General features: G+C 49.9%; 1 protein-coding gene and 1 long non-coding RNA gene across 4 annotated transcripts in view; both read left to right on the forward strand.

The window, feature by feature from the left end:
* Positions 1-255: 255 nt before the first annotated feature.
* LOC306654918 lies at positions 256-3792 on the forward strand. The gene is made up of 2 exons (XR_013762131.1): positions 256-779; positions 1053-3792. It is a non-coding gene; the product is annotated as an uncharacterized lncRNA (long non-coding RNA).
* A 3731-nt stretch (positions 3793-7523) lies between these two features.
* PPP1R13B (protein phosphatase 1 regulatory subunit 13B) overlaps positions 7524-13183 on the forward strand; it is an 87632-nt gene continuing 81972 nt past the window's right edge. For 2 of the 3 annotated variants that reach the window (XM_079130032.1, XM_079130033.1), the window contains exon 1: positions 7524-7792. In XM_079130032.1, the coding sequence (XP_078986158.1) occupies positions 7784-7792 (9 nt within the window). In that variant the 5' untranslated portion in view covers positions 7524-7783. The remainder of the gene's footprint in view (positions 7793-13183) is intronic. The other variant, XM_079130034.1, reaches the window with a different exon arrangement.

Consider the following 13183-nt stretch of genomic DNA (forward strand, 5'->3'; position numbering starts at 1 on the left):
CTGGCTTGCCATGTGGGGCCAAGTGTGGGGGTTTGGCAGATAAGGCTACCAGGTATGGGTTCTTCATAACAGGCATTGATGGTACCCATGGTAGGGTCTTAGCAAAGAAGTGACATATTTTTGAGTCTTGTTAAAATGAAGTTGCTTTTATGGTCCAAGAAGGCTCTGGCTTGGGAATTCATTTATGGGAGCTTATCCTACAGAAATCCCCTAAAAAAACAAACAAACAAAACAAAACAAAAAAACAAACAAAACAAAACAAAACAAAAAGACCCACACAGATGTCTCCTGCCACCCCTATGCTGGGAGCCTGGTTCTCTTCCCCCTAGATCCCAGCTCCACCCTTCTCCCTGCTCTCCAGAATTGCACCCACGGGGTGCTGACCTTCAAACTCAGGCCCAAAGAGTTACCCAGCAGGAGGTCAGTAAAATCAATCTGACTTCTCCCTGTGGGGTCGCCTCCAACGAGCTGTTTCATTTGAGCAAATGTCCTTGCTTTCAAGGTCAGGCCTCTCCTTGATAAACGCCACAGTTGGAGACGACCCTCCCTCCCTTCAGTCCAGGGGGTGGAAACAGTCCTGTAATGCTGGCTTCAGAGCCCCACACCCTCCCCGTGGTCCCCCCACTTCTGTAAGCAGTTGCCCTTTGTAAATAACCCTCCTGGAATCTCCCTAATTTGCGGAAGCCATCTGTTTCCCACGGGACCCTGACTGATGTGACAGCGTCGAGAATAACAGCGGATACTGGAAGCACCTGAGGCGACAGAGAGCGCGGGGAGGGGTAGGTCAGCCGACTGGCACAGCTAGCTGTTGGGTGGGAGGTAAAAAGAATATTAGCAAAAACGCGCGGCAGGGGCAGAGTGGGGATGCCTCGTGAAAAGTAAAAGACGGGAGGCTAAACTGCACTGCGTAACTCCCCACCGAAGCTGTCTGTGGGTAGAGGCTGCGACACCTTCGGTGCTGCGGTCTAGCATGGGGCACAGCAAAGGTCAGGAACGAACGAATGGATGGATGGCGTGCCCATGCTCAGCACAGGTTCCTTCCCTCGGTGCAGCGCCGGTTTCCCGAGAAGAGAGAGTAAGGTTCAGCCCCGGAGGATGCCCTGAGCTCGTGCGGGCTCGGGAGTCCCAGAGCGCGCAGGAAGGCCGGAGGCCCGGCCCCGGGGCGGAGCCGAGGGAGCCCGGCCGGCGGGGGCGGCGCGGCGCAGCGGGTTCGAGCCCACTTCCCCTTAGACCTCGGCTCGGCGGCCCTGGATCAGGGGTGAAGTTTTCTTGGGTTTAGGAGAACACTTGCCTCCCGGTGCTTTGCAGGCAGCGTTGAGCGGCCGCCTGATGGACACAGGCGATCAGTTCCACCTCCCACCCCGGGCGGTGACCCGCGGCAGAGGCCTGCTCATAGGAATGGACGCGGGCAGGTCGGCCCCCGGGACCCCCCGCCCCGAGGTCCAGGACTCGCGCGGCAGCTCCCCACGGGCGCGCGCCCTGCTCACACCGCGGCGGGGGTTGTGTCTCCCTGGGTGCCCGCCGCAGTGCGCTCCGCTGACATTCATCGGGCGCCCCCCGAGCCGGCCCTGGGAATCGGCGCGGACCCACTCAGCCCTGCACGAAACGCGCGAGACTGGCAGCCTGCTGGGCGCTTCCGACCTTGATCGCGAAAGGAATTACTTAATGCCTCGGAGCAGGGATGGAACGGCGCTCCCTCACTGCCAGCAGTTGTAGAAACACATCTCCCGGGAGCCGTGGGGGCGGAACGTCCCCATTGTCCCTCTGCCCCACCCCCACACCGAGGGAGGGGCTGCCAGCGGACAGTGATGTTGGAGTTGGCTGGGTGCGAGTGAGGTGGGGGTCAGCAGAGGGAGGGGCTGAGGCTGAGAGCCCGAGACCTAGGTCCGGGTGGGGGTGTGATTTAACTACGCCCTGCGCGGGGCCGGGGTCTGTGGTGGCGCTGAGGGGCCCAATGGGCAGTGCTGGGGCTGTTTCCGCTTTAGAAATCCCCTCTGGCCTTAGGGAGGCTAGATTGGAGGCCAGAGATAAAGCTGAGAGGTAAGCGCAGGGCGGCGGGGATTAGAAGAAAGAGTGGGGTGGGAAGCTGTTAGCGGGTAGGGGTTGGGTAGTGCCACGCTGGGTTCTGGCTGCAGGTGGGACGGCCTGGGGTGAGAGGCAGGTCCAGGCTGGACAGGAAGAGGAGTGCTGAAATACAGGCTTCCCGGGAGAGCAGGCAGCACTGACTTCAGCCCTGAATCGACTGTCACCCACCTGGTAAATGGACCAGTCCCAGCAGTAGGCAGGAACCGTCTGAGTCCTTCGTTTGCACCTAAGTTCATGGTTTGAGCTATACCGCGAATTGGACTCCCTTCCCCATTTCCAGGCCTCCACCTTAGTCCTCCTAAAGAGCCTCCCTCCTCCACTCTGCAGACCCGCCAGCCTCCCCACACTGACCACTGAAAAACATCAGTCACACCTCTTTAATTCTCTGGAAACCCTCCTGGTCAAAATTCAGACTGACCATGGTATATAAGCCGAACCTGACCTCACCCCCCTAACCTCCCACATCAAGCCTCTAGCACTGGTCAGACTCCTCCAGGGGATCCCTCTCACCTGCCCTTACCTCTCCTCGGTACCCCACCCCTGAAGCCCCCACAGGCTGCTTCCTCAGAATTCAGGTCCCAACTCAAATGCCACCTTCTACCGGGAGCAATTTCTTCCTTCCCTTCCTTCCCTCCCTCCCTTCCTTCCCCTCCCTTCCTCCATCCCCCCTTTCCTTCTTCCTTTTTTCCCCTAGAACCCAAAGGCACTTTACCAAGCCACATCCCCAGCCTTCCTTCCTTCCTTCTTTCTTTTTCTTAAGATAGGGCTTCACTTAGTTGCTGTGGGCCTCATGGTTGATCTCCAACACTCCATCCTCTGCCTTGGCCTGTAGAGTTGCAGGGGTTACAGGCGTGCACCACCACGTCTGCTGACTACATCATTTTTAATATAGGTGTGAGCTCTGTGTTATTTATCATCTTCTCCCTTAATCAGATACAAGCCCCATGAGGACAGGCAACTCTTCTGTCTTGCTTGAGGTTGTGTCACTAGGGCCCAGCAGTGGACACTTGTTAACTGAGGGCTTGTGGCCCTTGGGGAGACACAAACGCTGACAGCTCTAAAACTGCATGTTGTGACAGGTGACCCAGGACTCAGCAGCCTAGAAGGTGGTGGGAAGAGTTCTCCTGAGGGTTTTGGGGAAGTGTTGCAGAAGGAGGATTTGAATTGTGACTGTAACCAGGACCTGACTGAATGCTTTCTCACACACAGGAGGTGGGTAAGCAAAGACTTGAAGGAGAGAGGGGATGGGTTCCCTGTGGCTAGGATACAAGGCCAGGGTGTGGGCTGAAGGGAATGGGAGATGAATTTGAAAAGGGCGGCAGGAGTCATACTGTGTAAGGTCTTGGTATAGATTGGATTGTGTCCAACAAAATTTATCTGTTGGAATCTAACCTCTGTATGCCTCAGTGTGACTACACTTGCAGACAGCCTGTAGAGAGGAAACCAAGGCCCAAGGAGGTCCTGTGGCTGGGTCCTAATCCAATATGACTGGCGCCCCATGAAAAGAGAGACACCAGGATGTGCGCACACAGGAAGAAGACTGTGGACAGCCAGGCAGCCACCTAAGCCCAGGAGAGGGGCTGCAGAAGACCTGTTCCAGCACCTTGACCTGGGACCTCCAGCCTCCAGAACTGTGAAAAAACACATTGCAGTTTGCCACATGTTGCTATTGTGGGCCTGGTAAACTAATACAGGTCTTTAACTTTTTACATTTCATTTTCATTTATTTATTTTGGAGTACTGGGAATTGAAGTCAGGGGCGCTGAACCACTGAGCCACATCCCCAAGCCCAATTTTGTATTTTATTTACAGACAAGGTCTCACTGAGTTGCTTAGTATCTCACTTTTTGCTGAGGCTAGCTTTGTACTTGTAATCCTCCTGTCTCAGATTCCTGAGCCACTGAGATTATAGGCATGCACCACTGTGCCCGGCACATTTTATTTCAGTACGTGATAATATTCACCCTATTAAAATGCCAAGCATAAAATGCAATAGTGACAGTGATAAAGGTTGGCATCAACAGTGAGACTCCCATGGACAGTATGTGCCCTCAACATGATGTGACGAGAATGGCGTTCACCTCTGTGACCTTCTTCCCCAACCCTCTAACCTCAGTGCAGTCAGGAGAAGGTCAGTCTACAAACACCTGACCAGCACTCCTCAGAATGGCCCAAGTTATAAAAAACAAGGAAAGTCTGAGGAACTGTCACAGCCAAGAGGAGCCTAAGGAGACATGATGACCAAATATGAGGTGGGGTCCTGGAACAAAGGTCATTAGGTGAAAACTAGAAATCTGAAAAAAGTAGGGCTTTAGATCATAGCAGGGCTTGATACTGGTCCATTAACTGTAGCTGATGCACCACAATAATATGAGACATTAATAGGGAAAGCTATACAGAAGGTCCCCAACTTATGATATCTCCACTTCAGATTTTTTTACTTTACAATGGTGTGAAAGTGATGCACATTTAGCAGAAACCATCCTGGGATGTTAAGTTTTGGACTTTTCCCAGGCTAGCTACATTTAGCTCAACACTCTGTTGTGATGCTGGGCAGTGGTAGCTAGCCATAGCTCCCAGGTGGCCAGGCCCTCACGAGGGGACACCACAGGGTCTGCAGTGTGCTGGCTGCTAAGGTAGGATGTTGGGTAAGTTAGGACGCTAACCGCATCTCCCACTTAGGGTATTTTCATCTTTGATGGGTTTATTGGAAGTAACTCCATCAAGTCAGGGCAATCTGCATATGGTAATTTTCTGTTATCTTTGCAATTATTCTGTAAATCTAAAGCCATTCTAAAAATGAAGTTCATTTTTTAAAAAAGTTATTGTGAAAAGCCTCACTCCAATTTCTGTCCCTTATCTATGCAGTTCCCATTCTCACCTGAAGTCACTATGTTACTAGTATTCTGTGGCTCCTTCCAGAATTGTATTAGGCAAATATGACTATATACTGATTTTCTCCCCAAAAGTTCATTTTATTTGCTTTGAAGAGTACTTAATAATTTTTAATACACTTCAAATATATTAAGTAGGGAGGAAGGTGCAACAGTTCCATTGCCCAGGTTCAAGAGTCATGGAGAATTTGCCACTTAGGCCTCAGCTATTCCTAACTGCCTTGCTCTCTTTCCCTCTGCTAAGCTGTTTTTAAGCAAATACCAGATCCTTCACATGTGATAAGATGCATCTCTGAATAACATGGAAATCTGATGTAACCCTAATGCCTGCATCCTACCAATACAGCTCCTTCCTGACAGGCCTCTTGTGAACTTTGATCTGGGTCAGGGAGACACTGAGGGTTTTATGGTGTATGAATGTGGGTGTGTGTGTACAAATTCTGTCTGTGCTCCAGGAAGGTTGAATGCAGGAATGTGTGAGAAGTGGCTGGGGCTGTAGGAGCTTAGCGCAGGGAGACCCATTGTGGATGCCCAAGGTCGAGTGCAAGGTGATGGAGCCTGACGCCTGCTGTGTCTGGCAGGATGGACAGGATGGACAGGACTGGATGCCTGGCTTGAATAGACACCTGCCTGGAGACTATCCTGGAGGATACAGGGGCCTTGGTTTGAGGGCCAGGCAGCTGTCACTATCTGTGCCCTGTGGCCTGCATGCAACAGTGGGACCCTTGTGGCCAAGAGTCTCCCTCTTTAGAGTGGACTTATTTGGATCACCTTACCTCAAGTGCAGTGCCCTAGCAGAGCCTGGTCTTTGTTTGGCTTAGTGGACCAGTACCAACCCATTCCCAACTCATGGACATTAGTATGTCAGAGCTGGAAGGCCCAAAGACCACAGAATCTACCCCCTTCTCCTATTACAGATAGGTAAACTGAGGCCCCTCAGGGAGTCAGAAGCAGAGCTGGAATTAGAGCCTTGGTCTCTGCCATCTAACCTAGGATCACTCATTGACCACAGTTTCCTCTTCTCTCCAGACCCTGCTCCCAGAAAAACTGTGTCACTAGCCATTTATTTCCCAGTGTAAGTTTAAAAATCCCAGCAATATCTGTACTCTAAGCCTGCTTGCTAGTGATAGCATAACTATAGAATTCAATTATAGGACAGCTACCCTGTGTGGCAGATTGTGGTAGGTTCTTTTCCTGCATCATATTTGAGCAATCCCAGAGGCCAGCAGGATTATCCCAATCTATTAGAGAGAGAGAGACACCTGAGATGCAGAAAGATGTGGTTTGCCCAAGATCACATAGCAAGGATGTAACTGAAGTGGTGCTGAACCAAATCTGTCCACCTGGAAAGTTCATGCTCTCAACCACTAACCCTGTGGCCTCCAAGGCCCAGGCGTGGCTCCTCACGAAGGGGGCTGTGGTAACTCCCTGATCTCCTCCCTCTCTGCTCCTACTTGGCAGCAGCCTCCAGCCTCTCAGAGGACCAGACAAGCTACAGACCCCCTGTCAACACCCGCTGCACTCTCCAGGGAGTGGGGCACTTTCCAGAGTGTTTTCTAGCTTCGGTGTTTGTGGCCATCCACAGGCCTCCTTGTTCTGGGTGCTCATGGAAGTGCTGCAGAGGGAAGTCCATTAGCCACTTCCGTCAGGGTTCAGGCGAATGGCACAATGTGGAGCGTACAGAAAGGGTACCTGCCAACTCGGCAGCCTTTACTGGGGGTCTGCTCTGGGTCCTGCTCCGATCTCTATGATCTCTATCACTCAGGCTCCGAGGCCAGAAGGCGAGGTGACACAGGAAACAGGACTGTAAGGAGAGACGGGGACCCTGGAGTTGCGGACTGGACCCTGTCCTGAGGCTTTAGAGGCGAACCTCGAAGGATGCTGGTACAGGTGGGCCCAGGCGTTTAAAGCGGGGGTTCGCTCGTGTGAAGGGCCTAGGCTGAGAGCCGACGAGGGTTCAGCAAGGCCAGCGTGGCCCTCGTGAGCAGCGCAGCGGGATCAGGTGTCCTGGGCCCCAGCGCTCCAGGCGGGATCCCGGGTTCGTCCTGAGCAATGCGGAGCCGGTCACGCGGACCCGTCGCGGGCACTCCGCACCCATCCTCCGGGCTCCCGCCTGCAGCCCCACCGGGCGCTGGCACCCCGGGGTCAGGTCGCGGTCAGAGCAGGGATGCGCCCCGCCCACCCATCGGCCCCGGGCCTGCGGTTCGAGTCTCCGCCAGCTGTGGCTCTCTGCGGATCACGGCCGGCTCTTCCCTTTCCGGCCCATGTACCCTTCATCCCGGTGCCCGAGGTGTCCCAGGGCCCGGGCTAAGGGCCACAGCGCGACCCCTCTGCCACCCGGCCCCGCGCGGGGGAGGGGCGGGGGCCAGCGTCCGCAGCGCGCCCCTCCCCCGCCGCGAGAGCGCGGACGCGCACGGGCGCGCTCGCACCTGGCCGCCGCCGTGGAAGCCCCGCCCCTCCCCGCCCCCGCCGCGGCACGGCCAATCAGGAGCGGCGCAGGCCCGAGGGGGCGACGCGCGGGGCGGGGCCTGCGCGGCCTGCGGGGCGAGCCCGGCGGGCGTCGGGAGGCGGCCGGCTTCGGCGGAGGCGGCGGCGGCGGCAGCCGGTCCGAGACGGCGGCGCAGCACGCGGGCGGCGCGACAGTGCGGGCGAGGGCTCCGCAGCCCGCCGCAGCCGCCGCCTCGCCGCGGCCCGGCTGGAGGGCGTCGCGGCGGGCGCGCGGCCTGTGAGGGCGGCCGAACGGCGGGCGCGGCGCGGCGCCAGCGTCCTGTCAGGCGGCGGAGGGCGCCGCGGACCGCGCCGCGATGATGCCGGTGGGTGCGGGCGGCGGCGGCGCTTCTTCCGCGGGCGCGCCTCCTTCCCCCGCGGCTCCCCGCCCCCGTGGGCCCGCGCCAGGCGGGCCGGGCCGGGAAGGAAGTGGCCTGGCGGGCGCGCCCGGCCTCGCGGCCCGGGGGCGGGCAGGTGGGGGCGGCGCCCGGCTGTCAGCCGGCCAGGCGGGGGCCCGGTGCCCGGGGGGCGGCGGCCGGGAGCTCGGCGCTCGGCGCTGGGGCCCGGGCGGCCTCCCCGGGGCCGCGGAGACGGAACTGGGGGTAGCGCAGGGTCCAGTGCGTCCTGGTGTGCGGTCAGGCCAGGTGCGGGTCTCGCGGAGTGTCTGCGACCCCGGCCTGGGTTTCCTCGGGGCGCCGGGACAGGCATGTGGCACCCTAGCGTGGGCACCGGCGTGCTGCTCGGCGCTGGGAATCCGCATTTCCCCTCCCCGATTTTGGAATTCGGTGTAGTGAGGAATGCGCTTCGCGCACGGATTCAGAGAGCCATCTTAGGAGTCCCCTCTCCCCAGTCTTCCCCAGGGGCACGCTGGGCTCCAACTGGTGTGCTGTCCCAGCGTCCTGAAGGTTGAGCGGGTCCTGAGTGCCGCTGGCGCCTTTGTCCTGCCCTCTAGGACGCCTGCCGCGAGGAAGATGATGGCCATTGGGGTTGCCATCCTCCTACCCAGTCTTTTCCTTTACCTGTGATCTAAATAGCAGTGGACACTGAATTCACATTTTTAAAATCTGCTTTTTGTGAATAGCGTTATGACTTATGAGAAATTGGGGAACCGGTTGTATCCAGTATGTGTGAGGTTTTGTAGTGCCCATAAATTAAGTAAAATTCTCAAACATATTTAAAGTAAAGTAACAACACAATTTTTTTAGCTTACAGCTCTTAGATTGAAAAATCACATTCCAGGGGAAAAGTACAATTTCTCTACATTTTCTACTTGAATACTATTGTTCTGCTGTGCTGTACCCAAGGACATGTAGATTTATACGCCCCCCATTCTCCTAGTCATTACTTGTCTCTTAGTAATCTCTTTTCCCCTTTTTGAATTGATTAAAATGCTTGGTGTTTGCAGTCTTAAGGTTTGACCTAGTTGATCCGTAGATCCTTCTTTGGCATTAAGCTTGTTGGGATTCTAAACATGGTTTTAAATGAATGATTGTCTTGGAAAGAATCCATTGAGCATCAGAAGATCTGGGGTCAAATGCTGGTTCTGCTACTTTTTAGCTGTGTGACCTTGAATAAGTCAAAGTCTCTGAACTTGGAATTACCTCTAAAGTAGAAATAAAATCAACAATATGTAAGGGCCATCTTGAGGATCAGATAGGTTGATGTGTCCAAAAGTGTTTGTTAAGCAGAATGCCATGCAAATATTGTTAGGATGGTTTTGAATTTTCCATTTCTATTTTTAACCTCTTGAAGATAAGGCATTTGGAAACTGTTCCTCCATAATTCTTGCTGGCTAGATTTTGAAGAAACAGTACTGTTTTGGAATTTTAAAAGCAGTTTTAGTTAAATCCTGTAATAGTTGATTGATGCATTACTATAGTAATATTGAAAGATATCTATCAAAATTTTGGCTGGTTTCATCATAGTATAATGTTTACTTTTGAATGCCTGTCTTGCGTTTTCTGTATGGTACATTGAGGTATTATGCTTCTCTTCAACATGATAAGAGTTACCAGTCTACTTTATTGGGTTTCCTTTTTAAGAAGTTTGTTTATTTGGAAATTGGGGAATTTCATCCCATTATTCAAAATAATTAAATAGTATTTTTTTTAAACAAAGGTCTGTTAACTATTAAAAACGCTGCTTTTATTTTAAATGCCTTTTCAAAACAGATGATATTTCTCTTAATCCTGCTTTTGTGACTTTTACTTTTGTATTTCCTTCTTTTTTTGGGGGGAGAGGGGATTCCAGGGATTGAACTCAGGGGCCCTGGACCACTGAGCCACATCTCCAGACCTATTTTGTATTTTATTTAGAGACAGGATTTCACTGAGTTGCTTAGTGCCTTGCTTTGGCTGAGGCTGGCTTTGAACTCTGGATCTCCTGCCTCAGCCTCCCCAGCTGCTGGGATTACAAACTTGCGCCATCCCACCAGGCTTGTATTTCCTATTTCCTTCTTGATCCCTAAAAATACTACTTGTAGGATTGAGTCTTTCCTTTATTAACATAATTGGAGGTGGTAGTAAATTTAATAGAAGTTTTAAGAACTTACTTGAGAATATCATAAACTGTCTATCCAAAGTGTAAATAAGATTTTTCTTGCTTTATCGTATATTTGGAATTCATCATCATGATGAATCATCAAAGAAAGATTGTATCATCTTTTGTGGTTTATATAAAGCAGCTCTGTTTGATAGAAATGTAATGCAAGCTAACCATTCAATTAAAATTTCTAGTAACTACATTGAAGTAAAAGATTAAGATATGAATCTTTGTATATTTATTAACTCAGTATATCCAAACTTATTATTTTAACATGTAATTGATATGAAAAAATCATTTATGTGATATTTCACTTTTTTTGGTACTAAGTCTTTGAAAGCTTGTGTGCACTCTAATGAAATTTTACATTTACATCTCACTTCTGTTCAGACTGGCACATTTCAGGTGCTCAATAGCTCTATGTAGTTGGTGGCTATTATATTGGGTAACATAGGTTTAGAGTATATTTTATTTGAAAATTGGTGTTTAATGTGTAGTGTCTTTGTTAACTTTTTTTGGGGGGGTACTAGGGTTTGAACTCAGGGGCACTTGGCCCCTGAGCCACACCTCCAGCCCTATTTTGTAATTTATTTAGAGACAGGGTCTCACTGAGTTGCTTAGTACCTTGATTTTGCTGAGACTGGTTTTGAATTCATGATCCTCCGGCCTCAGCCTCCCCAGCTGCCGGGATTCCAGGCTTGTGTCATCACACCTGGCTTGTGTTAACCTTTTTTTAAAATACCTTTATTTATTTTTTGTGGTGCTGAGGATTGAACCAGTGCCTCACGTGCTAGGCAAGTGCTCTACCACTGAACTACAAACCCCTTGTGTTAACTTTTAATTGATCAGATAGTTTAGTACAGCACCCAGTCTCAGCTACTGGAAATAAAGGAGTATATCTGGCCAATTTCTTATCTGCCAAATAAATTCTTTGTAAAAGTCTTGTTTGCTTGTTATATAAAGTTTTAACAAGCAAACAACTTTTTTTTTTTTTTTTTTTTTTTTTTTTTTTTTTTTTTGTGGACCTGGGGATCGTACCTAGGATCTTGTGCATGTGAAGCAAGCGCTCTACCAACTGCTGACTCTCTTAAGCAAAGTTATATTTTGGAATTTTCCTTTATGGAAATAGTATTGCATTCTGGTATTTGTAGTCACTCACCTTTTTGTTAGCGTTTGACATTTTAAAAATATTTGCATAGCCAGGCTTGGTGGCGCACCCTGTAATACCAGCTTCTCAGGAGGCTGAGGCAGAAGGACTGCAAGTTTGAGGCCAGCCTGAACAACTTAATGAGACTCTGTCTAAACATAATTAAAAGGCCTGGGCATGTAGCTCAGTGGTAGAGTGCTACCTAGCATCATGGGGTACAATCCTCAGTACCACCAATAAAACCCAAAAAACTTTCAGATAAAGTTGGAAAGCCTGATTGAGCATGGAAAGGATGAAAACTTCCTAGACTCAGCATCATTGTTTTTGAAAGATGTTCAGAAGCTGGTAAAACTTGATGAGGAGGTGAGGGCTGTGTGTGGAAGGGATTAAAGTATACTTTTCCTTTTCTGAGGAGTGTTTGCTTGATTGGGGAAGACCAGTGTCTCTGAAGTGTTTTATTCCCAAGGAAAGGACTGTGGTGGGCAGACATACCATGCCATGTGACTGCCTGGTTCCACTCACTTCTGTTCTAGGAGCCCTTTCAGCGATATTTACTGCAGGGCATAGATAACATTAATTTGTGATTGATATTTAGCTTTCTGAATACTGAATACTAAGGAAGTACTTAGTTCAGGTATTTAAATGAATGATCTTTCCTTCTTTCGTGGTGCCCTGGAGTAAACCCTGGGGTGCTTTACCACTGAGCTACATCCCTAGCCCTTTTTATTTTTTATTTTGAGGCGGTTTCTCTAAGTTACCAGATGGCCTTCGGCTTGCAATCCTTTGGTCTCAAGCCTCTCGAGTAGCTGAGATTACAGGGATGCACCTCTGCACCCAGATAAATGAATGATTTTTCTTTCCAATAGTGTAGAAACATTTTGAGGTGTAGGTCTTTCTCTTTTTAAACCATCATCTGTCATATAGGTGACAACATTGATGGGGAATTAGGGAGACTTAGATTCTAGCCCTCACTTGGTAACCATGTGACCTTTGGATTTCATCTCTTTGGGCCTTATTTCTCATTTGCAAAAGAGGTTTACCTGGTGATTTCCAAGTGTCTGTAACTGTGCTGGTTGATTTATAGTAGATTCTTTCGTGAAAAATCTCTAACATTCATATTGGCTACATAAAAGATGAGGCTACCTAATTCTTGTTTTTGTAACCTTTTGGTAAACTCGCTGCCCAAGGATTTTTGTATGGTAAGGAACATAATAAGAGCCCAGGAAATGTTTGCTACTATTCTTAATTAGTAATTCAGCCATTTGATAAACTTGACTTTGCAACCTAATTAAGTAAACAGAACACTGAAGACTGGACAAGATTTTTTTAAATTCCAGTTTTGGGGGGTGGGGGACTGTGGATGTAACTCAGTGAATGGAGTGCTTGCCTGGTATGCATGAGGCTCTGGATTCAATACCTAGTACCTCACACATACCAAAAGTCTGGTTTCTTTAAAATAAAAATTACATATATTACCATTTGAGATAATCTATTTCTGACTTTGAATTACCCAGAGATTTCTAAATGAAAAGCAAAGTCTCAATGATACAAAGATGGGCTAAAAAAGCCTTTATTACAGTTTTTCCCAACTTAGTCTAAATGGATAACCTTTCATAAGACTACAATTTAACTCAAGTTTTTTTTTTTTTTTTTTTAATTTATTTTTTCTTAGCCAAAAGTTTTGTAGCTTCTTAACTTGTTACAGCTCAGTTTGGTAGCAGTGAGTGCTCAGTAAATGGCATTTGTCCTTATGTGCTAAGGCACTGTGTCATAGGCTTTGTCAGATGTCTCTGTGTAGAGAGCTGAGGCTGAAGAGGTGAAGAAACTGGACCATGATCTCCTAGCTAGAGAGTTGTGAGACGAGGTTGGAAAATAAGCAGCCTGATGCAGACGCCTTGCTTCTGGGCTTTGCGCCCGTCATTGGGAGAGGCGGCTGTAGTCGAGACATGTTGCTTGAGATGCTGCTATATTGAATTTGCTAGAATTTTTTCCCTTTATTTATGTCAAATGCAGCTTAATATTTAAAAGA

This window comes from Sciurus vulgaris (genome assembly GCF_902686455.1).
Source record: "Sciurus vulgaris genome assembly, chromosome: 2".
Lineage (NCBI taxonomy): Eukaryota > Metazoa > Chordata > Mammalia > Rodentia > Sciuridae > Sciurus > Sciurus vulgaris.